Below are 27,823 nucleotides of genomic sequence, written 5' to 3' on the forward strand. Positions count from 1 at the left end.
AGGGCAGTTTCCTACAGTAACCTTCCAAAGAGAATAATAATAAATGCACAGGGCCAGGACTGCTGTGGTCACTTGCTGAAAGGACACTGCCCCTTCAAGTAGCAAAGTGGGGAGCGCTGCTTATGTGACACAGAGCTTTTCCCTGCTCATGCAGTTGTTGAAATCCAGACCAGGACAGCTGTAACTAATAAGCTAGAGGAGAGCCTGCTACACATGCCATCTGAAGTGAGGTAGCTTAATGTCCCCCTGCCCACAGACCACCAGCTCTACCTAAAGGGGGACACCTTTGCAATGAATCATAGGTCTGTTTGCTCATGCTCACAAGTATCATGTCAACTCTGGCCTATTAGAATTGCCCCACCTGCCAAAGCTTCCCAAGCAATCGATCAGCTATTCTCTTTGTACTAACATCATTGCTCCTACACCTAGCAGAGTTCTCACCCACAATCAAGGAGCGTGCATGGAACTTTTATTCATGTAGCAACTTTCCATACAGGAAGAGACAATTATGCCCCCTTTGGAGGGGAACTGGGGCCAGGTTTCTCATTATCCATGTCATCTTCTGAGCCACCTTGAAACCTGGACAGCATGGGAGTGTCGAAAACAGAAGGTGTGGGTTTCATGTCAGAAGGGCCTGCCTTTTGTGGAGAAGGGTTGGGACTGTTCCCAGGAGGCCTAGAACAAGAAAATATTTCCAGTGAGGCTCGCCAGGGAGAAGTAATGTGATGGGTAGCTAACCTCTTTCACCTATCCCTATTTGTTCAGTACAAGCAGCTGAGCACCGGTGAAAGGAGTCACAGCACCCTTCAGGCATTACTGATCAATCAGGCTAAGCCACATTCCTCTAATGGTTTACATGAGGTACATATAAATACACAGGAACAGCATGGTATGGAATGAATTCCCAGTGGTCAGAACCTACTTGCACAGAGTATTATGGTATACAAATGCACTACAGCCTCTTCACTACCACTACACTGCCTCTTCTCCCACTCCCAATCAAGGATCTGATCATTGCAGAGTCAATCCTCTAAACTGCATTGCTTCATTTGTTAGCACTCTTATGCAATGGACTTTAACCTTTTCTTCGCTATGGAGGTTTTTGACCAGCATAAGGCTGAGATGATGGGATTCCTTCTTTCTGCTGAAGCGGAAGCTTGGCCATCACTGACTTCAGTGAGAACAGGATCAGAGCCCTTCATGTGTAATCAAATTCCCCTTTCCTTCCCTAAAAAGGAGATCCCACAGTGAGCCAAAAGGCCCCTCCCCAAGGGCCATATTCTCATCCCTTTCTCACATGAAGCAGCACCTCTGTCATTTCTTCACTGGGACTGTTTGTGCAGTACAGTTCTACTCAGAAAGAACAAGAAGATCAGAATCTGGCCCTGAGATAGCGGGTAACTAATGAGACCTACCTGGAGAGACTGGTGTACCTCAGCTTATTGAGGTGGTTACCAGCCTGGAGGGAGGCCTGGAAGCCACCAGGGTTCAGCACTACAGGATGCAGATCGATCATGCTGTTGGAAGACAAGGCATTCAGGAAGAGAGCTAACACTCACCGCAGCCAAACTGTGCAGTGCCCTGTTGTTCACCCTGGTTCCCGGAGGACAGGGGCACCTGAGGGGGGAGATGTAGTAGTCCTATAGGAACAGACAAGAGGGAAGACATCCCTGCGTCACACTGACCAGGCTGCAGGAGGAGCAGCGTTACAGGGGCTGAAGGGCATCAAATGTGTGTTCGGCCCACAACCGAAAAGTGCCTGCTTCCCTCCAACTCCATCACACGTTCACTTCCCCCTCACCCCGTCACTTATAAGGAAGTGGGGACGTGCTTCCTCTCCTCCTTGCTTTCTCACCCTCTCCTAGCCAATACTGACCCTCCCCAGTGCCTCAAACCTCTTTTGGTTCATTGTCGACACCCCAGCCCAGTGGTGCTTCAGGTCAGTGTTCGAAGCTGTTGTTCTGTCCATCTATTGGAAATAAAAATACTCGTTGGACAACGGCACAAGCACTATTTCTTCACAAGCAAGTTAGCTAACCCACCAGTCAGTGCTCCTGCTGGGAAAGGCTAAAGCTGGGATGGAGATGCTGGTAGCATGCCTACCCCACTCTCTACAGGACCTCTGCTGAGGAGGCTAGACTTGGAGTAGCTGTGAGCTCCCCCACAGCCAGTGCTCCTGCCCCTTTCCTACAGAATCTCTGCGGGGAGAGCCTGGGGCTGGAGTAGCTACCGAGAGAGGGCTTCGTCCTATTGGAAGAGCCTTGCTTCCTGCTCCTGTATTAATGCCCACAGTCAGAGTTACCTTCACACTAGAGAGGCCTGCAGCCTGGGACAGGTGCCATGTGTACTCTGCTACAGTGAGGGTAGCACAGAGACCCCAGGCAGCCTGGACGACTTGCATGGCTTGACAATATGTCAGGACTGGGGTGCCTAGGAATATATTAGTGGAAGATCCAAGTACAAACCTGCTTGCTCATCAGTTCAGGAAAAGGTCCGAAGACCCTGGGCATGGTGAACTTGGGAGGAGCAGTGGAGCCAGAAGTCCTGGCCCAGGAGGGACAGAATCCTCCCTCCAGAGCTTGCTTCTTCCCAGTCACTTGCCTTGGACGTCGCACTTTAACAGCCTTTGCAGCTATGAGAAAAGAAGACAAAAGCACACCCCCAAAGCACTTCAAACCAGCAACTGTAAGGCCTTCAGGTGTGTTTCACTGCCCAGAGAGGCAGGCAGGGTGCAATGTAGTTCTTCAGTTATTGTGATACTATGTATTTAAAAATCAAGCCCAGAGGGGAACTGGATGGCTCAGGGTTTGGTAACAGTCAATGGAGCCTAGATCAGGGTGTCCTAATGCAGCTCAGGTCAGTTGTGACAGAAAGTTACCAGCTCTTGGTGGCTGCTTGTGGCCTACAGGAAATATATGTGGAGGGGCTCAGTCAGGTTCCTAGTGGGTGAGTGTCCACATCAGCACAACTGGCCACCTATTGGCTGTCTCAGCAGAGAGGTCATGGAGACTGAACTCTCCCACCCTGGGCACTTGTCCTTCCAGGATAGAGAGGAGAAATGCTGGTGAGACAGTGAATGTCTGGACAGAGGACTTTGCCCTCCAGGCCTGTCAATCTAGCACCTTTCACCAGTAATAAATTCAGAGAGGACATTTCCCTTAAAGCACCTGATTGCTCCCTGCTTAAGACACTCTCCTGAGAGGGAGCAAAACCCTGGTGTGCTGGACGTGCCCAGTGAACGCCCATAGTTAAAACAGATTTGATTTGTTGGGTTTCAGTCTAATGCAGTGACATTCCTCCTAGTCATTAAAATCCAGAAGGGACCCATTGATCTTGTTCATCCACCCATCCTGCCTGCAGCTCAGCTGTGGCTGGGTCCTTTTTCTTTGGCAAATAGCCCAAGCTCTGCACACACACACACACACACACACACACACACACACACACACACAAACACGCACACACACGCACACACACGCACACACACGCACACACACGCACGCACACACATGCACCCATTTTCTGTAACCTATGTATCTTGAATTTGTCTGAATATAGGAAATAATGACTGGTATAGAGAAGCGCTGTTGTAGCGGTGTTGGTCCAAAGATATTCGAAGACGAAGAGATCTGTGTAAACTCAAAAGCGTCTCCCTCTCACCAAGATAAGTTGATCCAATAAAAAATATTACCTCACACACCTTGTCTCTCCTGGGACCAACATGGCTACAACACATAAAAAAGTGAAACACAGCCACAATCTATTAGTGCATCATTATAGCTTAGTATAGTCTAGAGAGCATGATTTTCAAAAAGCTAGAGGCAAACGTACATATTTACTATTTGTGCATGTGATAGCTAGTAAGACTCATAGCTAGCACTTGGCATGTGGAGATACCCAAAGCCCAAGTGAAACCTCAATAACTACCTATGCATTTTTGCTAATAGCTTTGAAAATTAGACCCACTGCGTTGTAAAATAATGTCACACTTTATGAGTAGAAATGGCATCTGCAGAGGCACCAGTGAGGGGAATATTTATAAGGGCCAACAGTTGTCACGCTTCAAGGCATTACCTGAGCACCTGAAATCTCCCCTGCAATGATTCAGTATCAGATGTTAGGTACATTATGGCCAATAGGGTTTTACACCTCCTATAGTTAGAGACAGGATACCAGACTAGATGGGCTATTGGTCCGTTCTTGTCTGCTGGCATTTATGTCCCACAAGCTTGAGCATCCCTCTGTAGCGGCAAGCGCAGGGTGCGGTGTACGGGCTTCAGACTTGCTTCTCTGCATCTCTCTCAAGCATAGCAATCCAAACAACTCAGCCAGCTTTCCTTGCTTACACAACTGAACCAGCTCCTTGCTGTGGGTGCTTGAGTCAGTTTAATCTCAGGATGGACTAGACCAGCATTTGCCATAGTTCTTAATCTCTCCTTTACAGCAGACCCACAACAGAAAGGCTGCAACTGCAGTCCAGGCAGTTCTGATGTGCCCATCACTTTAGCATCAAGGCTCTGTTACATAACTAGCATTCACAGTGAATTCTGTCTGAACTGGGAGCCAAACTCTCCAGCCTCCCTTTCTTATAGCCAGTGATCACTGCCAAGCAGGAGAGCATTTCCGGACCCTTCTATCACTCCATTATGGTGGGGAGCCAGTGAGAGAAAAATCCTGCAAAGTGCCATACACGAGGGAAGATTCAGACCCACCCTGGTCTCTGAGGGAGCCAATGGCTTTCCACTGACAATGTTCTCCATGTTTCTCTAGCTCAATGGATCTCTCTACCATAAGGGTAAAAGCTTATCTGTGCAGGAGACAGAACTTTCTCAGGAGCTGGTCCAAGACTATGAAATTAACTCCCTCAGGAACTAAGATCCATCACAAGTCACACCGCCTTCCACTCCAACTGCAAGGTGCATTTCTTTCACCTGCCTTCTCTAACAAATGTATAGCAACATGTATAGTTATTAAAAAACCTGCCAAAACAAGACACCAATGCATACACTTCTCCCTGTGGAGAGAGGATGAGAGACCAAACAACATATGGCAGATGTTAATCATGTTGCTTAATGCACTATTGGAGGGCACTCAGATACTATGCTGATGAGCACGGTATAAGAACGTATATAGTACTGTTTAGTGATACTCCCTACCAGCCAGTCAGGATGGAGAAGCTGTCCCCAATGTTCTTTGGGTCTCACCCTAACCCCCCATCCCTCAAAATGCTCATATTGACAAGGGACAGTAAGAGGACATTCAAATGGCTGCTAGTGGTCTGCAGCAGCTTCCAGAGTCTGCTCTCCCACAACAAAAGCGAGTAACTGTCTCCCTAAACAGCAGCCAATTAACGTCTTCTATGTAGTTCAAGCCAGAACAGTTGGATGCAGCTCAGAAGAGATGGCACCAAATGTGGATCTGGGTTAAACAGTAAATTGCTGCCTCAGCACATATCTAGTCTAGTACAACCTGCTGGCAGGAGGAAAGTGACGCAATGCTCCAATGTGAGGCTGGTGAGAGAAATCAGATAGTGACATAGGCTGAAATCAGATTGTGACCCTCACTGGTTTAATCACTTGGACATGAAAGAGCCTGCTGGGTTTAATGATTCACTCCAGTGTCTATCACAGAGCTGATACAATGGCTGCAATCAGACTTCTCCTCTCGCTCCTTGTTGGCCTATGTGCTTATTATTTCTACAGCCAGGAAACCCTATCTGCAGGTAAGCAAAGCAGGACAGGTCCCCAGGGAATTCACACCCCAGGCACAGAAGAGGGCTAGGGCTGACTCCCTGTTACAGATCAGATCCTTCGCTGATTGCCAAAAAATGAGCTGAAATCAGGACGGAGATTAGTCCCCTTTTGTGGCACTCTCACAGCTCAATGTAAAGGGAAAAGATGACCCCCATTTGGGGACTACTGTCAGCATCCAAAGCAATTGAAAATACTTTCTAAAACTAAGCTAGATCTATGACAATGATCTATTTAAGAGGCATATAGAAAGTGGGAGCTGAAAAACAAGAGGTGAACAGAGAGAAGGGCCAGTGTAAAAGGGGGTAATGAAGCAGGGAGCGTGTGGCTCAGTCTCCACTGTAAGCGGAACCACTCCAATGAGTTTAGAAAATGCAAACTGGTGACAGGAAATGAGCCCCAACGATGCCCTAAGAGAAGCCAGATACTTTACTGCAGACGTGTTATCACAATGGAAGCCTGTTGTGGCTGCAGCAGCAGGTTTCCTCCAGGTGGTAACAAAGGAGGAATACCTGTTCTGAGTAGCAAAGACAGACCAGGACTTGGGATAACCTTGTTTCAGAGGCTGGGGAACCTGAATATCAGGAAAGGGAGAAAATACCTCTTTCTAAAAGGAGCCATTGAGAGAACCAACTTTCTGGGGACTGGGAACTATCACAGGAGCGATGCATTTGGGGAACATGCTTTCTGTAATAGCAGGCAAGGCCACATTTGCAGAGAGATGCATTAGCCAGCCTGTGGAATAGTCTTCCAAGGGAAATAGTGGAAGTCCCATTGCTTGGGACATTTAAAGCAAGCTTGGACAAACCCTAGTAAATGTACCATATCCTGTAGTGGCAGGGAGAGGGATGGGGTGACTTAATAGGTCCTTTCCCTCCCTAACTTGTCCAATTACACATAAGCCCATATCACAAGTGATCTCTGCTCCAACAGGTCAGGCTGATCAAAGGTGTAACGACTCCCCAGTTGTACAAACAATTTAGTGCCAGTACTCAGCACTTTACAAACGAATACTCTCAGTACTCCTGGAGTATCACTACCGCCATTTCACAGATGAAGAGATAGACCCTTTTCGATGGCACATATTGTTGGGATTGAGAGAATCATTGTTGGAGTTCTGGGGCTCCCCGATGCCCAGGATCTTAGGGAAGCAGTGGGGCAAATTCCTGCTAACAGCCTTTTAAACCTCCAGAAATGGTGCGAGGGAAGCGTGTGCTGGTCACTGGTTCGAGCACTGGGATTGGGGAACAAATAGCCTATGAGTTTGCACGAATGGGAGCGCACCTGCTCCTCACTGCCAGGAGGGAGAAGCAGCTCAAGGAGGTAAGACCCCAAAAGAAGGCAACCCAAGGAGGGTGGAGAAATGGAACATTTGGGCTTCTATTATACCCCACTCTCCAATCCCACACAGCAGGGTGCAGGGGTGGCCAAACACCAGGACACATTGGCCACTCACCCACATTACAACCCCCTTCTCTCAACAGAAGTTGTGTTCACACCCGAGGCCAGGATGTGGCCTTGAGCATGCTGCTGCAAATCATCACTTCCTTGCTCCCCTGTCCAATGTGATTCTTCAGCTGCATTCAGTCCCTTCTATTTCATGCTAGACCTAGCTCCTGCCCCATCCATTAACCTGGGGCGAACTGAAGCAGCGGCTGCATGCTCTACTCTGCGCTATGAAACAGCTGCGATGTGGAAGGCTGCACAGCCTGCTGCAGTGTCAAGTTCTTTGCTGATAGCTGCTCTTTTCTCTTCAGGTGGCACAGAAGTGTCTGGAACTGGGGGCGAGTTCTGCCAGGCACGTGGTGTCCGACATGAACAACTTGACTTCAGCCCAGAATGTCATTGAAGAAGCCAGAAACAAACTGGGTAAAACTTGCATCTCTTCCCTCCTTTTCCTCGTCCTCCTGGAACAGGGAAGGACACAGACCCCTCCTGGGTCACCTACTCCAATCACCCATGCTGCCTTTCCCGGAAACAGGATGCCATTTTTCTGCTAACAGGAAAAAACCTAACCATCCTAGGGACTGGCCCAGCCACGCAGATTCCCAAACACTGATTCCCTGTAGGCTTAGTGGAGCTCTCTTTTTAATAACTAATTACTTCAACTGGCAGCAGAGATGCAGAGAATTCCAGAATGACGGGCTTAGGTGGGCTTCCAAACGGGGACTTCCCCATGCCCCAGCTGGGAAATGCCTGCACTAAACCTCAGTGGTAGCAGGACAGCTTCACTGGGAAGTTGAACAGCCATTAACGTTATTCCATCACAGATGTTGGGGCCCTCCATGGAAAAGGGTGCTTGCTTTAATCAACAGCTACTGCTTCATCCCAAGCTGCCTGTGCTCAGTGTCAGATGGAATAAACACCATCTCTCACAATGGAGCACTCGAGTGTGCACTGAGTAGCTGCAGCAAGTCAGACTCAGACATACAGTGGGTGCTGGGTCGGATTTATCGGGGAGGAGGGAAGGCTGCAGCGAGAGTGGGGTAGGTCTCCAGCAGTCTGCACAGAGGAGGGAAAAGCAGAGACTGACTGTATATGCCTGAGATGGCTCCACTGGCATATGAGCAGGATGGAGTTGTGAGTGGTTTCTCGGCTAGGGTCCTGAGTCCAAAGCCATCAGCCATCAAGAGCATCAGCAGGAGGGTATATGGGAATAGTTGATGTGCATCCTGACTCTGGGGAACAGAGAATGGGAATTAGCTTGGGACCAAGGCCGACAATACCAGAGTCCAGTTCTATTCCCTTTTAAGTCTGTGGGAGTTTAAATATTGACTTCAGTGGCCGTAAGTCCAGCTTAGGGTGACCAGATGTCCCGATTTTATAGGGACAGTCCCGTTTGTTGGGTCTTTTTCTTATATAGGCTCCTATTACTCCCCACCCAATGTCCCGATTTTTCACACTTGCTGTCTGGTCACCCTAGTCCAGCTCCACCTAAGAAATATTTGTGATGAAATGTGAGTGCATCCCAGTGCGGATCCCGATTCTGGTAGGACTCTGATTCAGAACGGCTGCTATCTTGGAGCAGGGAGGGCAGATAGTGTACCGCATCCATCCTGATCCAAGAACAGATGCACATGCTTCATCTGAATCTGTGTTTCCCCTTCTCTTTCAGGGGGTCTTGACTACCTGGTTTTGAACCACGTTGGGGGAAGTGGCCGGTTTGGCCCATTCCAAGGAGACATGGCAGCAGTGACCAGCTCCATGACTGTCAACTTCTTGAGCTACGTCCAGCTGACAGTTTCTGCAATGACCATGCTGCAGGAGTCTCAGGGCAGCATCATTGTCATATCGTCCCTGAGTGGTAAGGAAGGCTGCTCCTTTCAGTTACCAGTGAACGCGTCCAAGCTGCCCTACTCAGTCAAACCAATCTCACAGCTAACAATACTGGTGGAATCACTGTCTCATCTCACCTCCTCCACAGGAAAAGCCATTAGTTACAACCACAGTCAATCTCTTCTTGCCTGTTACAAAGGCTTTTAGTTCCAGAGAAGTTTTGTTAACTCTTTGGTGGCAGAGGATGAGTAATTACAACTCTCCTCCAAATCGGTCTTTCAAAATGCTCTGTACAAACTGTTCACTGGGATCACTCATCCATCACTGAAATGCAGCTACCTGGTGGTTTAGTCTGAGTAGTAACTCAAAGCAGAGTAAAGAGGGCCACCTACGAAACCATCAACACTACAAGTGCCCCTGGAGGTCTCCTCCCAAGTACTGACATGCCCTGACCCTGTTTAGGTTGTGAGATTCGATGGGATCCCAGCAAGAGCTGGTAGGGCTGCCCCATCTAATAGAAGCCATGTCTGGTTACTGAGGTTGGCAGTTATGCAACAGAAAAATGATCTGAACAGTATTTATACTTGGATCTATGTGAGAGACTCCAGCTTGTCCTCTGATAACTCCACTTGCCTAAAACCATTTCCCTCAGCGAATCGTTTCCTTAGCGGAACTTCTCAGCTATTCCTATTGCTTTGATTCTCTTCAGGTCGCATAGGAGCACCATTCACCCTCTCATACAATGCAGCCAAGTTTGCTCTGGAAGGATTCTACAGCTCGCTACGCAGGGAGCTGCGCCTTCGCGAGATCAGTCTCTCAGTCACAGTTGCTGTGCTGGGATATATTGACACAGGTAAAACAAAAAAGCTACTCTCTACTGAGCAGACCCAATCATTAGGCTGCAACACATAGTGCAGAAGGGGATAAATATCATCCAGATGTTGAGAGATAATCTCAGGGGAATAAGGGGAGGTCAGGAGATTTATTACATGATGAGGATCTTAAGAAGTATAGAAAAGGTTTGGGAGTTGGCTCCTGTAGTTCAGAGAGTTCATGCTCCCCCTGTTTAATCTGGAAGGAGAGAGGGAAGAAGATACCGTGTGTGATAATTGTTCTCTTTATCCCAGACAATGCTTTGAAAAGCGTCGGTGATAAAATCACCATGCAGGCAAATCCCAAAGAAGAGTGTGCCCGGGAAGTGGTGCGGGCTGGTGTGCTGCGACATCGAGAGGTCATATATCCTTACTGGGGCCTAAAGCCTCTGCTGCTGCTAAAGGAATGGATGCCAGGCCTGATGGAAAGGCTGCTGGACAAATTCTTCGTCCTGGAAAATATCCTTTAAGCCTCAGGGCAGTTCAGTTTCACATGGAAGCACAATAAAAGGAAAACCCTGCTCAAGCAGAGGGGGCAACTGAGATGCTGGACTCATGTTTGTGCTGGACACAATCTTTTCAAAATGCATAGAGAGATGGGTTAAATGATAGGAAACAAAGGGTAGGAATAAATGGTCATTTTTCAGAATGGAGAGGGGTAAATGGTGGTGTCCCCCAGGGGTCTGTACTGGGCCCAGTCCTATTTAACATATTCATAAATGATCTGGAAAAAGGGGTAAACAGTGAGGTGGCAAAATTTGCAAATGATACAAAAGAACTTAAGATAGTTAAGTCCCAGGCAGACTGCGAAGAGCTACAAAAGGATCTCTCAAAACTGGGTGACTGGGCAACTAAATGGCAGATTAAATTCAATGTTGATAAATGCAAAGTAATGCACATTGGAAAACATAATCCCAACTATACATATAAAATGATGGGGTCTAAAGTAGCCATTACCACTCAAGAAAGGGATCTTGGAGTCATTGTGGATCGTTCTCTGAAAACATCCACTCAATGTGCAACTGCAGTGAAAAAAGTGAACCGAATGTTGGGAATCATTAAGGAAGGGATAGATCATGAGACAGAAAATATCATATTGCCGCTATATAAATCCATGGTACGCCCACATCTTGAATACTGCGTGCAGATGTGGTTGCCCCATCTCAAAAAAAAAAATATTCGAAATGGAAAAGGTTCAGAAAAGGGCAACAAAAATGATTAGGAGCATGGAACGGCTGCTGTAAGAAGAGACATTTATAAGACTGGTACTTTTCAGCTTGAAAAAGAGACAACTAAGGGGGGATATGATAGATGTCTATAAAATCATGACCGATGTGGAGAAAGTAAATAAGGAAGTGTTGTTTACTCCTTCTCATAACACAAGAACTAGGGGCCACCAAATGAAATTAAGAGGCAGCAAGTTTAAAACAAACAAAAAAGTATTTTTTCACACAACGCACAATCAACCTGTGGAACTTCTTGCCAGAGGATGTTGTGAAGGCCAAGACTATAACAGGGTTCAAAAAAGAACTAGATAAATTCATGGACGATAGGTCCATCAATGGCTATTAAACAGGATGGGTAGGGATGGTGTCTCTAACCTCTGTTTGCCAGAAGCTGGGAATGGGTGACAGGAGATAGATCACTTGATGATTACCTGTTCTGTTCATTCCCTCTGATGCACCTGGCATAGGCCACTGTCGGAAGACAGAATACTGGGCTAGATGGACCTTTGGTCTGACCCAGTATGGCCGTTTTTATGTTCTTATGTTGAGTTAAGTTTTCCCTGATGAGCCCCAAAATACAGACCTCAGAGCTGGACAGGCCCATGAGACACAGCTCCATCCTTCACTCATATCTAGCATCTTGACACGTATAGCTTACAGCCTCCTCTAGTCGGACAACAGTAACCCCCAGCCTGGCCTGAGGTGCATGTGCAGCTACCACAGACTACCTAATAATGCATGGAATTAGACCCCAGAGTGGGGATACAGAGAGAGCACTTCCCTGTCAAGGGCTGTCCTTTCCCTGCTCTTCTAAGTAGTTCAAAACTATGCAGTTGTATAGGCTTCTGGGCAGACCTCAGAGCTGCTGTCCGCCAATTAGATCAGAATGATAAGGGACAGTCCCCAATCTCTCTGTTTCAAACTATAGTATGTCAATACACACTAGGGAACTTTTAGTGTGCATCAGGAGGGTCTACACAGTTAGTGTGCGGCACGCTGAGTGCTTTAGGTTGACACACACACACACACACACACCTCCCTCTCTATACCAGTTGCTAATATAACCAGGAGAGTGAGAAGGACACATCAGAGCTATATCATAGAGTACATCTAATATTTCTAGAACATCTTTCATCCCAGACATCCCAAAGTGGTTCACAAACTTTTATACATAAATACCACTAAAACATAGCCATCTCAGGGGTGGGAGAGTGGCAAATAGGCACAAAACTGGTGCACAATGAAAGGGAAATTTTGGCCCAGGACAATGAGGCAAACTGGGAAGGCTGTGTTGTCCAGGCACTAGACTTGGAGACAGAAGACCTTGGTACAATTCACAGCCTTGCCACCAACTCACTGTATAACTGTCACAAAATCACTTCACCTCCCTGTGGCTATTTCTTCATAGGTAACAGAGACAATACTGCTTATCTCCCTTTGTAAAACATTCAGATCTATGGATAAAAATCACTAGAGAGATGCTAGCTAAATGAAACTGCCTCAGAAGCATGAAGGGTGGATTCAAGCCTGCTGTTTCAGGGAGCTTAGTTATTTCAAGCTTGTGCTTAGACTCCTGAGTTATCCCTTCCCAATAGGGAAAGGCACTATTATAACATTGCTGCATTTTCTCTTCTGCATCACAACCTAGAGTTGTGCCACAGGCCTAAATGGAGACTGAAGCACAGGGATTACCCCGAGCATAGTTGTTCACTTTCTGCATGTCTCGTTTCAGCTGCACCACCTTCTCTTGCATCTCCGCAATCCCCACATAGTTACAGTAATTCATCTCTCCCTGAAGTGTCCAGAAAAACTTGGCCTAGAAAACAACATGGAGGGGGGGAGGGGAAAGGGAGAGTAAGGCACTGCTATTCGCCTCTGCAGTGGGAACTGCTGTCTAATAGCCAAAGTGGACTGTTGGTTCACAAGACTACCTCACCATCTCTCCAGTATCGCACATACCAGCTGTTATGGCTTTGATGTTCTGTTTGTCCCTCCCACAGCTTCCATCCCTGCCCCAAGTACAGGAACAGAGTAACTGAAAACCAGACTCTGTGTGCAATGGGAGCATTAGTGATCTGAAATCACAAAGGTAGCTTTAAGATAGCTTTTTAACCCCCCCCCCCCCCAATTCTGATGGTGAGTAGGGCTGTGCCTCTGGGCTGCTCTAACATTCTGCTTCCCATAGCTCCCTGTGAACCCTGTTAAGCCGAGAACAGCTGTAGTGCCGTGCAATCTGGCCATCTCCTCAACGCACCCCTATGCTATGGACTAGGAGAAGGAATGGGGTAGAGCTTTTATACTGGTCAGGCAGCTCCCTGCACAAGGGGCAGTCTCAGGGGGACATTTACACTCACTTCAAGGCTCCAGTGACGTACAGAATTGTCAGATACCTTCAGCCTTCCATTAAATTCATGTGGGTTGGAATCAGGGGAAAGTTAATATCACAGAGCAGATAGAGAGCTGGGGAGTGTATCAGAGTCAACCTAAGGAGCCCTTACTACAGGGAAAAGGAGGAAGTACAACAATAGCTTCAGTATCACTTCCTCTGTCAATTCCAGCCTCTATTCCCTGCACACTCCCCCAGCAAACAAACATAAAAAAACTCCTTAAAAACAGAAAGCAACAGAGGGTCCTGTGGCACCTTTGAGACTAACAGAAGTACTGGGAGCATAAGCTTTCGTGGGTAAGAACCTCACTTCTTCAGATGCTTTTTACAGATTCAGACTAACACGGCTACCCCTCTGATTCTTAAAAACAGAGTAATTTTTCCATGGGGTGAGGGGAATTTGCTCCCATAATTTCCCACTAGTTGAAATCACATAACTGGATTCATATTGATCAGGCTGAACATATATCACCACAACCTGTGATTTCAGTAACATTTAACTCCCCTTAAGGCTTGGACCGCTCTGCAAACAGCGATCTGAGAATCAGAGTCAACACACAGGTGGAGACTAGTGGTGGTCTCAAGCTAGCACTTCGTTCCCCAGTCCCAGAAGAGATTGCTCCAGGTCACGTGATGAGGCTACATCTAGGCTTTTCCATGCTGGAGACAGGGGGGAACCCTGAGAGGGTTTCAGGTTTCAGGAAAGCTCATGTACTGTTTGGAAAACAGACTTTTTCCTCCTCTTGTGGCACAGATACCAGCAGCCTAAGGTGAAACAGGGAAGGAGTGGTGGTGCAAAACTACAAGGTGATTTGGCTCATTACTAGAGTAGTCAGAGTTCCTGGCTCTGAGAGAGACACCCTCTCGCTGTTATTCCTCATAAAATCTCCCCCCCCAATAATCTCAGATATTTGGGGGGATGGGGAGCTGTTAGCCAGGAAGGCACTGCAGGTACCTTTAAGAATGATGCCAGGCCAGCTGCCTCTTTGTCCATCTGCTTCCGCTTTCGCATGACCCTCTCACAGATCCCTGGGCTCCGCTCCATGTTTATATACAGTTCTTGCAGGCACTGCTCAGTGTAGGATAAAGACTGTACTTCAAAGTCCTCTGGGGAAATCAGCTTGCAGAATGACATACTGAGGGGGTACTCGTTGTCAAACTCATCCAAGGTCTCCATCCTACCCTTCGCTAAAGAAAAACAGGTAGTAAAGCTACCCTGAATGGGAAAGCGAGCCTGCAGTTACTTCCTACTGGCAAGTAGAGGCCTCCCTCCTTCCCCATTCTGAGGCCTGATACTGACACACCAGAGGGTAGATTGCTGCTGTAGTAGAAGCTCATAGCTACCCTAGTGCCAACCTCTCCTGGCAAGGATCTGCGTAGGGACTAACAGAGTTGCTGAAATTGCTGGAAGATTCAGGACAGAACATCCTCCCACAGGAAAATGTGATAAGTGATCCTCTTGGGCATGGCTTCTCTTAGGCTCCTCTGCACACAGAAGCATTTTCCCCAAGGGCAGTGCTGGGACCATGACCTGCATCCTATTTGAGGAACGTGACTTCCAGCTGGGGAGAGGAGCTGGCTCAGTGCCACTGAAGAGCCAAATCCCCTCTCCCCAGAGACAGACGCAGCAGCAGAGCAGGCCCCCTCGGCCTCTCCTGCCCAGAGGGTGACAACAGTACCACAACCTCCACTTCCGTCCCCACCTCCCCATGCAGCCAGTGCCCCCGTGGGACATGGGGGTGTCACAGAGTGACAGGCCATGCGCAACAGGACCATGACCCACAGGCACTGGTGGAGCTGGACTGGACCATGATGACCCCACTCACTATCCCCTATTCACGAACAGGTAAGGAGGGGCCATCCAGCAACTTGGAAAATACAGAGGGGAACAGTCCTGCCCCATTACACCGCGAGCAAAGACCTGGCCCCACTATTATACTTACACTGGGGAAGACAGAGCAGGTGAACCTGCCCACCCCTTATACCACTGAAGGGAAGAGGAAATGGATCCGTTTCTGCAGCCCCAAGCACCCTATGGGGGTGGGGGGAGGGAGAGGGAATGGCAGTGGGCGTGGCTCAGTCTTCGATGGGATCAGTGGGCGGGGCTCCCTGTCCCTGGGACGGGGGAGTGAGAGAAGGGGCTAGGTCTCCTATAGGGGAGGGGAAGTGGGCGTGGCTCCTTGTCCCCTACCCAGGGAGTGGGCGGGGCTCACGAACTCCCTGTCCCCCGTGTGGCGGCTGTTCTCGCAGAGTCGGCGGCTCCCGGAACACGTGCCCCTAGCGGCCCAATCGGGGAGGTGGGCGCGTGGGCCGCACACGTGACAATGCGCTAGTGTGACAGTTGGGGGGCGGGGTTACTACGTCACTCCGGGGAACCTAGCGCGCGTCGCCCCGCCCTCTGCCCCGAACCGGCCGGTAGGTGGGGCCAGCGGGCGGGTCTCCTCCCCTGAGGCGCGGGCCCCTCCCCCAGTCCAGCTGCCGTGGGCGGGACCGCGCGGCGGTTGGTGCCGGCTGCGGGAAGGAAGAGGCGGGAGGCGCGGCGCGGGTGTCAGGCTTTATTGCGCGGGGTCGGAGTCGGGGCCGGCCGCGTCGCTCGCTCGCTCAGGCGCACAGGGCGGAGTCCAGGTTCTTGTAGTCCGGGTTGTAGGGCGCCCCCGCGAAGCAGATGGCCGCGTTGCGGTCGCACTCGCAGATGAACATCTCGCACGGGTCGTTCTTGGCTGCGGGGGGAAGGGAGGCGGCGTCAGCGAGGGCAAAGCGGCCCGCGAGCGCCCGCCCCGGGGCCCGCTCGCTAGGCGGGCTCCTTCGCCGTGCAGCGAGCCCAGGCGGGGCGCCCCGCACGGGCTTGGGAGCCAGAGCGGGCAGCAGGGCACGTGGGGCACCCCCGGGCTGTGGGGGCCGGGCCCTAGGCCGCGCGCCTCTCTCGCGGGCGCTGGGCACGTCACCTTGGAGGGCGAGGACCGAGCGCCCCCAGGGAGACGCTGCACCGCTCCAAAGCTTGGCTCTTGCCCTAGCAGGAGCTGGGCCAGTAAAAGCTGTTGCCTCATCCCGCCCCCGTGTCCACAGGCCTGGGCCCAGCACTGCAAACTCCTTCATCAATCACAGGACACCAGCCGCCTCCCAGTCGGCCTGCCAAGCCACCACCAGAATTAGATCAACCTAGTGCAGCCCTTGCAAGACTAAAGTATGATGTGCCCCGGGCAGAGAACAGGAGGGACCTGCTGCACCAAGGCCCTTGCAATGGCAGGGAAATGATTTAGTAAGATAGTCCTAACAAGTGTATGGCCCATGCTGCAGAGGAAGGTGAAAACTCAGAAGGTCCCTGATACCGTGACAGCTTCTATTCCAAGCAATGGCAGCACTTTGGGGAAGACAGAACCTTTGCTGTTTTGAATCTGATATTTTATTCTTTGTGTGTCAATTGTGCCTATCCCCTTTTAGGTGTCACTAGCCTCTGAGGGAATCCCTGTGGCTATCATGGAAACATTACATTCAGTTTTCAAATGTTTGAACAATAGCTGTGTTAAAAGAGGCAGTTTCAAACTACAGTAATGGGAAGCTTTAAATCTTCCTGGGTGGCAGGCAGGAGAATTTGTAGCCAAGGTTTAAATCTTCTCTCTGCTGGCAAGTGAAACTGATAAACTAAAATAGTTATACTTCTTCCCTTCACTCACATACCTACTCCCTTTAATTTGAAACACTCTCAAGGTGCTTTACAGAATACTTCTAACACACCACTACTGAAATGCAGCTACCCCAGGAATAAAGAGCCACAGTCAAGTAGCCCTCAACCGTGGGAGGAGAGGAAACTATGGGCAAGATACTTGGGCAAACCCCCTCTCATAAGAATTAACATGAACATTAATAGCTAGCAAGAAGAGATGGGAGCTCTGCAGCAGACACTGTTCAGTTTAGCAGGATAAAAGGCTTTGTCCTTCTGTGTGTGTCCCAGATATGAACCTGTGATCTCAGGGAGTTAAGGCCTTTCAAACCAGAGCTATGGGCTATGCTGTGTAGAATGTGATTGTTATAGAGCAGGGGTGGCCAACTTGTGGCTCCTTGTATAGGCACTGACTCCAGGGCTGGAGCTATAGGTGCCAACTTTCCAATGTGCTGGGAGGTGCTCACTGCTCAACCCCTGGCTCTTCCACAGGCCCCTCCCCTCCCCTGAGCCTGCAGTGCCTTTGCTGCTCCCCCCACCCCCATCCTCCTGCCTGCCAAGAAACAGCTGATCGGGAGGTGCTGATCAGCAGGGCAGCTGGTGGGCGGGAGGCATTGGGAGCGGGGTGGGGGAGCTGATGGGGGGCTGCTAATGTATTACTGTGGCTCTTTGGCAATGTACATTGGTAAATTCTGGCTGCTTCTCAGGCTCAGGTTGGCCACCCCTGCTACGGGGAGTTATACCCACTCCTAACAAACACCATCTCTGCTGAAGTGGGTGATGGCATGGTGAGGAGCCTGCTTTAAGGAAGAACCTTCCTGCTGAAGGAGATGCAGCTTAGATCAAACCCCCATAAAAAAGAAACTAGTGGCTGACGTGAAATAAGAGAGAGTTAGACATACTGCTACAGGTAATGGTGGTGCCCGAGCAGCTGTAGGTATACAGCTCTGTGTAAGGGTTGTCCAGAAGTCCTTTACACGCTGAAAGCTTCTTGGCCTCAGAATAGCAGTTATCATGCACCTGACAGCACCTGTGAAATAATGGGGAATACATTCAAAACCATGTAGAATCATAGAATATCAGGGTTGGAAGGGACCTCAGGAGGTCATCTAGTCCAACCCCCTGCTCAAAGCAGGACCAATTCCCAACTAAATCATCCCAGCCAGGGCTTTGTCAAGCCGGGCCTTAAAAACCTCCAAGGAAGGAGATTCCACCACCTCCCTAGGTAACGCATTCCAGTGCTTCACCTCCCTCCTAGTGAAATAGTGTTTCCTAATATCCAACCTAAACCTCCCCCACTGCAACTTGAGACCATTGCTCCTTGTTCTGTCATGTGCCACCACTGAGAACAGCCGAGCTCCATCCTCTTTGGAACCCCCCTTCAGGTAGTTGAAAGCAGCTATCAAATCCCCCCTCCTTCTTCTCTTCTGGAGACTAAACACAATCCCAGTTCTCTCAGCCTCTCCTCATAAGTCATGTGCTCCAGACCCCTAATCATTTTTGTTGCCCTCCGCTGGACTCTTTCCAATTTTTCCACATCCTTCTTGTAGTGTGGGGCCCAAAACTGGACACAGTACTCCAGATGAGGCCTCACCAATATCAAATAAAGGGGAACGATCACGTCCCTCGATCTGCTGGCAATGCCCCTATTTATACAGCCCAAAATGCCGTTAGCCTTCTTGGCAACAAGAGCACACTGTTGACTCATATCCAGCTTCTCGTCCACTGTGACCCCTAGGTCCTTTTCTGCAGAACTGCTACCTAGCCATTTGGTCCCTAGTCTGTAGGAGTGCATAGGATTCTTCCATCCTAAGTGCAGGACTCTGCACTTGTCCTTGTTGAACCTCATCAGGTTTTTTTTTGTCCCAGTCCTCTAATTTGTCTAGGTCCCTCTATATCCAATCCCTACCCTCCAGTTTATCTACCACGCCTCCCAGTTTAGTGTCATCTGCAAACTTGCTGAGAGTGCAGTCCACACCATCTTCCAGATCATTAATAAAGATATTAAACAAAACCGGCCCCAGGACCGACCCTTGGGGCACTCCGCTTGAAACCGGCTGCCAACTAGACATGGAGCCGTTGATCACTACCCGTTGAGCCCGACGATCTAGCCAGCTTTCTGTCCACCTTACAGTCCATTCATCCAGCCCATACTTCTTTATCTTGCTGGCAGGAATACTGTGGGAGACTGTATCAAAAGCTTTGCTAAAGTCAAGGAATAACACATCCACTGCTTTCCCCTCATCCACAGAGCCAGTTATCTCATCATAGAAGGCAATTAGGTTAGTCAGGCATGACTTCTCCTTGGTGAATCCATGCTGACTGTTCCTGATCACTTTCCTCTCCTCTAAGTGTTTCATAATTGATTCCTTGAGGACCTGCTCCATGATTTTTCCAGGGACTGAGGTGAGGCTGACTGGCCTGTAGTTCCCCAGATCCTCCTCCTTCCCTTTTTTAAAGATGGGCACTACATTAGCCTTTTTCCAGTCATCCGGGACCTCCCCCGATCGCCATGAGTTTTCAAAAATAATGGCCAATGGCTCTGCAATCTCATCCGCCAACTCCTTTAGCACCCTCGGATGCAGCGCATCCGGCCCCATGGACTTGTGCACGTCCAGTTTTTCTAAATATCCTGAACCACTTCTTTCTCCACAGAGGGCTGGTCACCTTCTCCCCATACTGTGCCGCCCAGTGCAGCAGTCTGGGAGCTGACCTTGTTCGTGAAGACAGAGGTAAAAAAATCATTGAGTACATTAGCTTTTTCCACATCTCAGGCTTGAGCTCAGCTGGTTTGTTTTAAGTTATCTAACCAGGGTGGATTGTCTAGACAGTGCTCTGAACAAAAGGGCACAATGACCAGACAGCAAATATAGGGCATCTCTGAAGGGAAAGTAATCTGCTAGATAAAGGGCCAAATTCTCAGTCTTATTGTTGCACATGCACTTACATCAGTAGCATTGTAGTGGCATCACTTGGGTACAAAGCCCTGTGATGTATGCTTAAATCAGATTACCCCGATTTGTTTCTCTCTTGGCTGCTACGTAGCACCACTACAAGAGTTGCTACTACACATTCACTTCACCTCTTCAATATAGCAACTACCAGCAGAAGAGTGAAACAGGGGAAGCTGCTTGGATGATGTGTAGCCCTGAGAAGGCACACAGTGAAATACAATACAACTCCATTTCTTAGCTCTGAATGTCATATGAGCCAGGAATGTTCTCCAGACACCTACAGGCAGGGGCACCTGGGAAGGGGCTGTCAGCAAGAACGGCAGATACAGCTGCAAGGAGAGGGAAGGGTTTTGAGAAGGCAAAGTCTCACCAACCTGTCAAGGGTATCCACTGGTGTTCCACTGCCGCCGAGGCCACAGTAGCAGCCGTAGTTATTGTAATCCTGTAGTGGGTTGCTGCTTGGGATAGTGCATTTGATCATCGCGCGGAACTGCCACAGAGCCCGGGAGATGGTAGCGGCATTGGCCGCACCCACTGAGAAGAAACACAGATGCTCAGGTTGGAGTTATACCTGACATTAGCAGACAATACATATTCATGTCTCAGACGTGCCCAATCTGGTTCCCTTGTAGCTGCAACCAAACTGATGTTAATCACAGATCCTAAAGACTGGGGTATGGGGGAGGGTGGGAAAATAGCTTTCTTCTTTGGGTCTTTGAAATTAAAGTGATAATGGTTCTGCCTATCAAAAACGGGGTGCTGCAGAGACAGCTTCTGAAGGTGGATGATCTCATTGTCCAACTGTCACTTTCCATAGATTACCTGTGCCTGCTCCCATATTTGTGGCAAGTTGAGTTCGTACCCACCAAGACCTCCAGTCTGTTATGCATGTGCAAGATAGACAGACTTAGGGTGTGAGAGTGAGTAAATGATGTAGCCATACCTGAAAACAGCAGAATGAGCAGGATGAATTTCATTTCTTCAGCAGGGTATGAAAAATATGTGTCTTTGTGGTCTGTGTCGGTCTCTTTATATTACAGCCTTACCTTGACACAGGTGTGATAACAGGGCAGTGTTTACATTGTTGAATGCAGACTTCTGTCAGTGGATGTGGGATCACAGAGTATAGCAAGGTTGGCTGAAGGTCAGCAGTTACCTTTCCAGGAGCCAACAGGCCAGCTGCATACTTTAGGGTTTTTCTTTTATTTTAAAATTAAGATAATACTTGTGTAACAAGCTAAATTTAAAGTCCTGGAAATAAATTCTTTACATCCATAAAACAGATACAGTATAACATGGGCAAGCCCCCCAACCACAAACCTTGAAGAACTGTTTCCAAGCCCAGACAGTGAGGCCTCTCTGGTGAGACTAGCACTAATGGTGGTAGTTGTGCTGGTGACTCTTCTTACACAAATACTTATCCTCCTAGGAACTAGCCTGACATTTTCATGGCATCCTATTTTATCCCCAGTCCAGAAAGTGCACCTGTGTTCTCCTGGCCTGGTGCAGATAATAGGGTGAAAGCAGTTCACCCCATTCTGAATGGTCTTCTGTCATGAGTGGCCAGGTGGGTGGCCAGGTGGAGGCGCTGTGTGATGCTAAGGGATAAGCAGGCTGTTATTTTGAAAACATGAAGAAGGGAGAGGATGGAGATCTTCAATGATCTAAAAATCAAAAAAGAGTCCTACAAAAAGTGGAAACTCGGTCAAATTACAAAGGAGGAATATAAACAAATAACACAAGTATGTATGGACAAAACTAGAAAGGCCAAGGCACAAAATGAGATCAAACTATCTAGAGACAAAGGGTAACAAGAAAACATTCTACAAATACATTAGAAGCAAGAGGAAGACCAAGGACTGGGTAGGCCCGTTACTCAATGGGGGGCGGGGGAGGGAATAATAACAGAAAATGTGGAAATGGCAGAGGTGCTTAATGACTTCTTTGTTTTGGTTTTCACCAAGAAGGTTGGTGGTGATTGGATGTCTAACATAGTGAATGCCAGTGAAAATGAGGTAAGATCAGAAGAAGCTAAAATAGGGAAAGAACAAGTTAAAAATTACTTGGACAAATTAGATGTTTTCAAGTCACCAGGGCCTGATGAAATCCATCCTAGAATACTCAAGGAGCTGACTGAGGAGATATCTGAGATATTTAGTGATTATTTTTGAAAAGTCATGGAAGATGGGAGAGATTCCAGAAGTCTGAAAAAGGGCAAATATAGTGCCAATCTATAAAAAGGGAAATAAGGACAACCCATGGAGTTACAGACCAGTCAGCTTAACTTCTGTACTCAGAAAGATAATGGAACAAATAATTAAGCAATCAGTTTGCAAACATCTAGAAGATAATAAGGTGATAAGTGACAGTCAGCATGGATTTGTCAAAAACAAATTGTGTCAAACCAAACTGATAGCTTTATTTGACAGGGTAACAAGCCTTGTGGATGTGGGGAAGAAGTAGACATGGTATATCTTGACTTTAGTAAAGCTTTTGATACTGTCTCGCATGACCTCATAAAAAAACTAGGGAAATGCAACCTAGATGGAGCTACTATAAGGTGGGTGCAAAATTGGTTGGAAAATTGTTCCCAGAGAGTAGTTATCAGTGGATCACATACATGCTGGAAGGGTATAATGAGTGGAGTCCCACAGGGATCAGTTCTGGGTCTGGTTCTGTTCAATATCTTCATCAATGATTTAGATAATGATATAAAGAGTACACTTATAAAGTTTGCAGACGATACTAAGCTGGGAGGGGTTGCAAGTGCTTTGGAGGATAGGATTATAATTCAAAATGATCTGGACAAACTGGAGAAATGGTCTGAAGTAAACGGTGAAATTCAATAAGGACAAATGCAAAGTACTCCACTTAGGAAGGAACAATCAGTTGCACACATACAAAATGGGAAATGACTGCCTAGGAAGGAGTACTGCAGAATGGGATCTGGGGGTCATAGTGGCCCACAAGCTAAATATGAGTCAACAGTGTAACACTGTTGCAAAACAAACAAACATCGTTCTGGGGTATATTAGCAGGAGTGTTGTAAGCAAGACATGAGAAGTAATTCTTCCGCTCTACACCGCACTGATTAGGCCTCAACTGGAGTACTGTGTCCAGTTCTGGGTGCCATATTTCAGGAAGGATGTGGACAAATTGGAGAGAGTCCAGAGAAGAGCAACAACAATGATTAAAGGTCTAGAAAACATGACCTATGAGGGAAGATTGAAAAAATTGGGGTTGTTTAGTCTGGTAAAGAGAAGACTGAGAGGGGACATGATAACAGTTTTAAAGTATGTAAAAGGTTGTTACAAGGAGGAGAAAGAAAAATTGTTTCTTAACCTCTGTGGATAGGACAAGAAGCAATTAATTTAAATTGCTGCAAGGGAGGGTTAGGTTGGACATTAGGAAAAACTTCCTAACGGTCAAGATGGTTAAGCACTGGAATAAATTGCCTAGGGAGGTTGTGGAGTCTCCATCATTGGAAATTTTTAAGAGCAGGTTAGACAAACACCTGTCAGAGATAGTCTAGATAATACTTAGTCCTGCCACTAGTGCAGGGGACTGGACTAGATGACCTCTCGAGGTCCCTTCCAGTTCTATGATCACTGGATGTTTGGCAAGTGGTAGGAACCAGGGGAGTTGGAATGTCTCTCAGCTTCTTAGGGTGCAGAAGCAGGGAACAGCCATAAAATGGAAAATATTGGTGGTAGGATGTAAACAAAGGAGAAGAGAAATGTAGAAAGGAATTATTGGCTGCAGTTCCAGAACAGAATTCAGAAAAGATCCAACAGGGCTTTCACGGAGCTGCAAACTGAGTGGGCACCAACAGAAAATTGAGCTCATTCTTGTGCAGGGGTAGCCCTTGACTGGACAAAATTGTGGCTACATTAGCATCTTGCCAAAATAAATACATTAGCCACAATTAGTTTGTATGAAATGGAAAAGATTGCAGCCAACCTAATTTTTAATGGCATGCTGTGCTCCCCAGGCTGCTGGGATCAAGATGGTACTTTGCGTCTTGGGACCTGCCATCTCCACAGACAGCATTAAAACTAAAGATGCATGGGACAGTGTTGTAGAGATACCTGGCCTGTATTTGGCCAATGGAACCCACTTTGCAAACCCCTTTCCAGAGGGCATTGGAGAATTAATTACCAGCACCTTAAAATTTCCCTTCTCCCATGCATCAAAACCATCCTGGAAACACAAATATTTCACTTGAATACACTGTGTATACCAAGAATGATGATCCACATTAAGAGCAATCCTAGCACTACAGACTTAACTAAGTGCAGCTCTAATTAGCACTGCACCACCAGATCTTTCCCTGGTTATGATCCTGCTAACCCATGACTGCTTTGGGAACACCTGCATCCACTTCTCTTCAGTAAGATGTCATCAGATTGATGACAGATTTGCTAATGGAAAGAACTGTTGATGAATTGATTCCAGGAATAAGCAGGTGGCATGGTACTCACACTCCTGGAAAGAAAAACCACCTAACTTAGAGAGAGCCAAATTTATCTCTAACGTAACTCCAACTTCAGCAGAATTACTCCAGGGGTGAATTGGGCCCACTATTTTTAACTCACCCACCTGGTTATAATTTGTCTGAGAGATACTGATTTTCCAGTGCTGGCTTCTGAATTGTGATGGGAGCACCCAGTCACGTCTCTCATGGAGTTTTGGCTACTTTCCAGCTCATAAATGATATTAAATAAAAGTGGGTTTAAACACAAGCAGCTCCCTACAAGTACAAGCACCCAATACGGCCAGCTGTTGCCCTGACATTTTCATCTCGGGAGGTATGCTGCCTGCCGGGGGCCCGTATCCAAAATGTTACAGAGGCGTTGTCAAGGATTATCCAGCCCTCTGACTACTACTCCATGCTACTCATCCATGTGGGCACAAATGATACTGCGAGGTGTGACACTGAGCAGATCAAGAGTGACTACAGGGCTCTGGGAGTACGGGTGAAGGAGTTTGGAGCGCAGGTGGTATTCTCTTTGATTCTTCTTGTCAAAGGTAGGGGCCTGGGCAGAGACAGATGCATCATGGAGGTGAATGCCTGGCTGCGAAGATGGTGTCACTAAGAGGGCTTTGGCTTCCTCGACCACGGGATGCTATCTGAGGAAGGACTGCTAGGCAGAGATGGTGTTCACCTTTCGAGGAGGGGAAAGACCCTATTTGGACACAGACTGGCTAACCTAGTGAGGAGGCTTTAAACTAGGTTCAACGGGGACAGGTGAGCAAAGCCCACAGGTAAGTGGGGAACATGGAGACCTGGGAGATGGGTCGGAAACAAGAGGGAGCGTAGGCTATAACGGCAGAGAGAAAAGAGGGTAAGGGCAAAACTGGGAGGCAAGATCAAACCAGTATCTTAGATGCCTATATACAAATGCAAGAAGTATGGGTAATAAGCAGGAAGAACTGGAAGTGCTAAGAAATAAATACAACTATGACATTGTTGGCATCACTGAAACTTAGTGGGATAATACACATGATTGGAATGTTAGTGTGGATGGGTACAGCTTGCTCAGGAAGGAAAGACAGGGGGAAAAGGGAGGAGGTGTTGCCTGATATATTAAAAATGTACACATTTGGACTGAGGTGGAGATGGACATAGGAGACGGAAGTGTTGAGAGTCTCTGGGTTAGGCTAAAAGGGGTAAAAAACAAGGGTGATGTCATGCTAGGAGTCTACTACAGGCCACCTAACCAGGTGAAAGAGGTGGATGAGGCTTTTTTAAAACAACTAACAAAATCATCCAAAGTCCAAGATTTGGTGGTGATGGGGGACTTCAACTATCCAGATATATGTTGGGAAAATAACACAGCGGGGCACAGACTATCCAATAAGTTCTTGGACTGCATTGCAGACAACTTTTTATTTCAGAAGGTTGAAAAAGCTACTGGGGGGAAGCTGTTCTAGACTTGACTTTAACAAATAGGGAGGAACTCATTGAGAATTTGAAAGTAGAAGGCAGTTTGGGTGAAAGTGATCATGAAATCATAGAGTTTGCAATTCTAAGGAAGGGTAGAAGGGAGTACAGCAAAATAGAGACAATGGATTTCAGGAAGGCGGATTTTGGTACGCTCAGAGAGTTGATAGGTAAGGTCCCATGGGAATCAAGACTGAGGGGAAACACAACTGAAGAGAGTTGGCATTTTTTTAAAGGGACACTATTAAGGGCCCAAAAGCAAGCTATTCTGCTGGGTAAGAAAGATAGAAAATGTGGCAAAAGACCACCTTGGCTTAACCACAAGATCTTGCATGATTTAAAAAATAAAAAGGAGTCATATAAAAAATGGAAACTAGGACAGATTACAAAGGATGAATATAGGCAAACAACACAGGAATACAGGGGCAAGATTAGAAAGGCAAAGGCACAAAATGAGCTCAAACTAGCTACGGGAATAAAGGGAAACAAGACGACTTTTTATCAATACATTAGGAGCAAGAGGAAGACCAAGGACAGGGTAGGCCCACTGCTCAGTGAGGAGGGAGAAACAGTAACAGGAAACTTGGGAATGGCAGAGATGCTTAATGACTTCTTTGTTTCGGTCTTCACCGAGAAGTCTGAAGGAATGTCTAACATAGTGAATGCTAATGGGGTAGGTAGGTTTAGAAGATAAAATAAAAAAATAAGTTAAAAATCAGTTAGAAAAGTTAGATGCCTGCAAGTCACCAGGGCCTGATGAAATGCATCTAGAATACTCAAGGAGCTAATAGAGGAGGTATCTGAGCCTCTAGCTATTATTTTTGGAAAATCATGGGAGACAGGAGAGATTCCAGAAAATTGGAAAAGGGCAAATATAGTGCCCATCTATAAAAAGGGAAATAAAAACAACCCAGGAAACTACAGACCAGTTAGTTTAAATTCAGTGCCAGGGAAGATAATGGAGCAAGTAATTAAGGAAATCATCTGCAAACACTTGGAAGGTGGTAAGGTGATAGGGAATAGCCAGCATGGATTTGTAAAGAACAAATTGTGTCAAACCAATCTGATAGCTTTCTTTGATAGGATAACGAGCCTTGTGGATAAGGGAGAAGCGGTATACCTAGACTTTAGTAAGGCATGAGATATGGTCTCGCATGATATTCTTATCGATAAACTAGGCAAATACAATTTAGATGGGGCTATTATAAGGTGGGTGCATAACTGGTTGGATAACCGTACTCAGAGAGTAGTTATTAATGGTTCCCAATCCTGCTGGAAAGGTATAACAAGTGGGGTTCCGCAGGGGTCTGTTTTGGGACCGACTCTGTTCAGTATCTTCCTCAATGACTTAGATATTGGCATAGAAAGTACGCTTATTAAGTTTGCGGATGATACCAAACTGGGAGGGATTGCAACTGCTTTGGAGGACAGGGTCATAATTCAAAATGATCTGGACAAATTGGAGAAATGGTCTGAGGTAAACAGGATGAAGTTTAACAAAGACAAATGCAAAGTGCGCCATTTAGGAAGGAAAAATCAGTTTCACACATACAGAATGGGAAGAGACTGTCTAGGAAGGAGTACGGCAGAAAGAGATCTAGGGGTTATAGTGGACCACAAGCTAAATATGAGTCAACAGTGTGATGCTGTTGCAAAAAAAAGCAAACATGATTCTGGGATGCATTAACAGGTGTGTTGTAAGCAAGACACAAGAAGTCATTCTTCCGCTCTACTCTGCGCTGGTTAGGCCTCAA

At 47.5% G+C, this 27,823-nt stretch overlaps 3 protein-coding genes across 3 annotated transcripts; 1 reads left to right on the top strand and 2 right to left on the bottom strand.

Annotated features, from left to right (window-relative positions):
• Positions 1-452: 452 nt before the first annotated feature.
• On the bottom strand, positions 453-15,820 carry LOC101946996 (uncharacterized). The gene is made up of 7 exons (XM_065568323.1): positions 15,702-15,820; positions 14,466-14,698; positions 12,817-12,940; positions 2,466-2,632; positions 1,896-1,969; positions 1,416-1,517; positions 453-675 (listed from the first exon to the last, which is right to left on the bottom strand). Exons 2-7 carry the CDS (start codon positions 14,685-14,687, stop codon positions 507-509), a joined length of 858 nt encoding a protein of 285 aa, XP_065424395.1. The 5' UTR covers positions 14,688-14,698; positions 15,702-15,820; the 3' UTR covers positions 453-506.
• LOC101940528 (hydroxysteroid 11-beta-dehydrogenase 1-like protein B) lies at positions 5,553-10,441 on the top strand. Its single transcript, XM_005288694.4, has 6 exons — positions 5,553-5,722; positions 6,943-7,073; positions 7,508-7,619; positions 8,866-9,054; positions 9,736-9,879; positions 10,154-10,441. Exons 1-6 carry the CDS (start codon positions 5,605-5,607, stop codon positions 10,366-10,368), a joined length of 909 nt encoding a protein of 302 aa, XP_005288751.2. The 5' UTR covers positions 5,553-5,604; the 3' UTR covers positions 10,369-10,441.
• A 201-nt stretch (positions 15,821-16,021) lies between the features above and the next one.
• Positions 16,022-20,660, bottom strand: PLA2G1B (phospholipase A2 group IB). Its single transcript, XM_005288716.3, has 3 exons — positions 20,500-20,660; positions 18,074-18,201; positions 16,022-16,230 (listed from the first exon to the last, which is right to left on the bottom strand). The coding sequence occupies exons 1-3, from the start codon at positions 20,604-20,606 to the stop codon at positions 16,112-16,114; spliced, it is 354 nt and encodes a 117-aa protein (XP_005288773.2). The 5' UTR covers positions 20,607-20,660; the 3' UTR covers positions 16,022-16,111.
• Between the last annotated feature and the right edge of the window lie 7,163 nt (positions 20,661-27,823).

Source organism: Chrysemys picta, chromosome 15 (assembly GCF_011386835.1).
Source record: "Chrysemys picta bellii isolate R12L10 chromosome 15, ASM1138683v2, whole genome shotgun sequence".
NCBI classification, from domain to species: domain Eukaryota; kingdom Metazoa; phylum Chordata; order Testudines; family Emydidae; genus Chrysemys; species Chrysemys picta.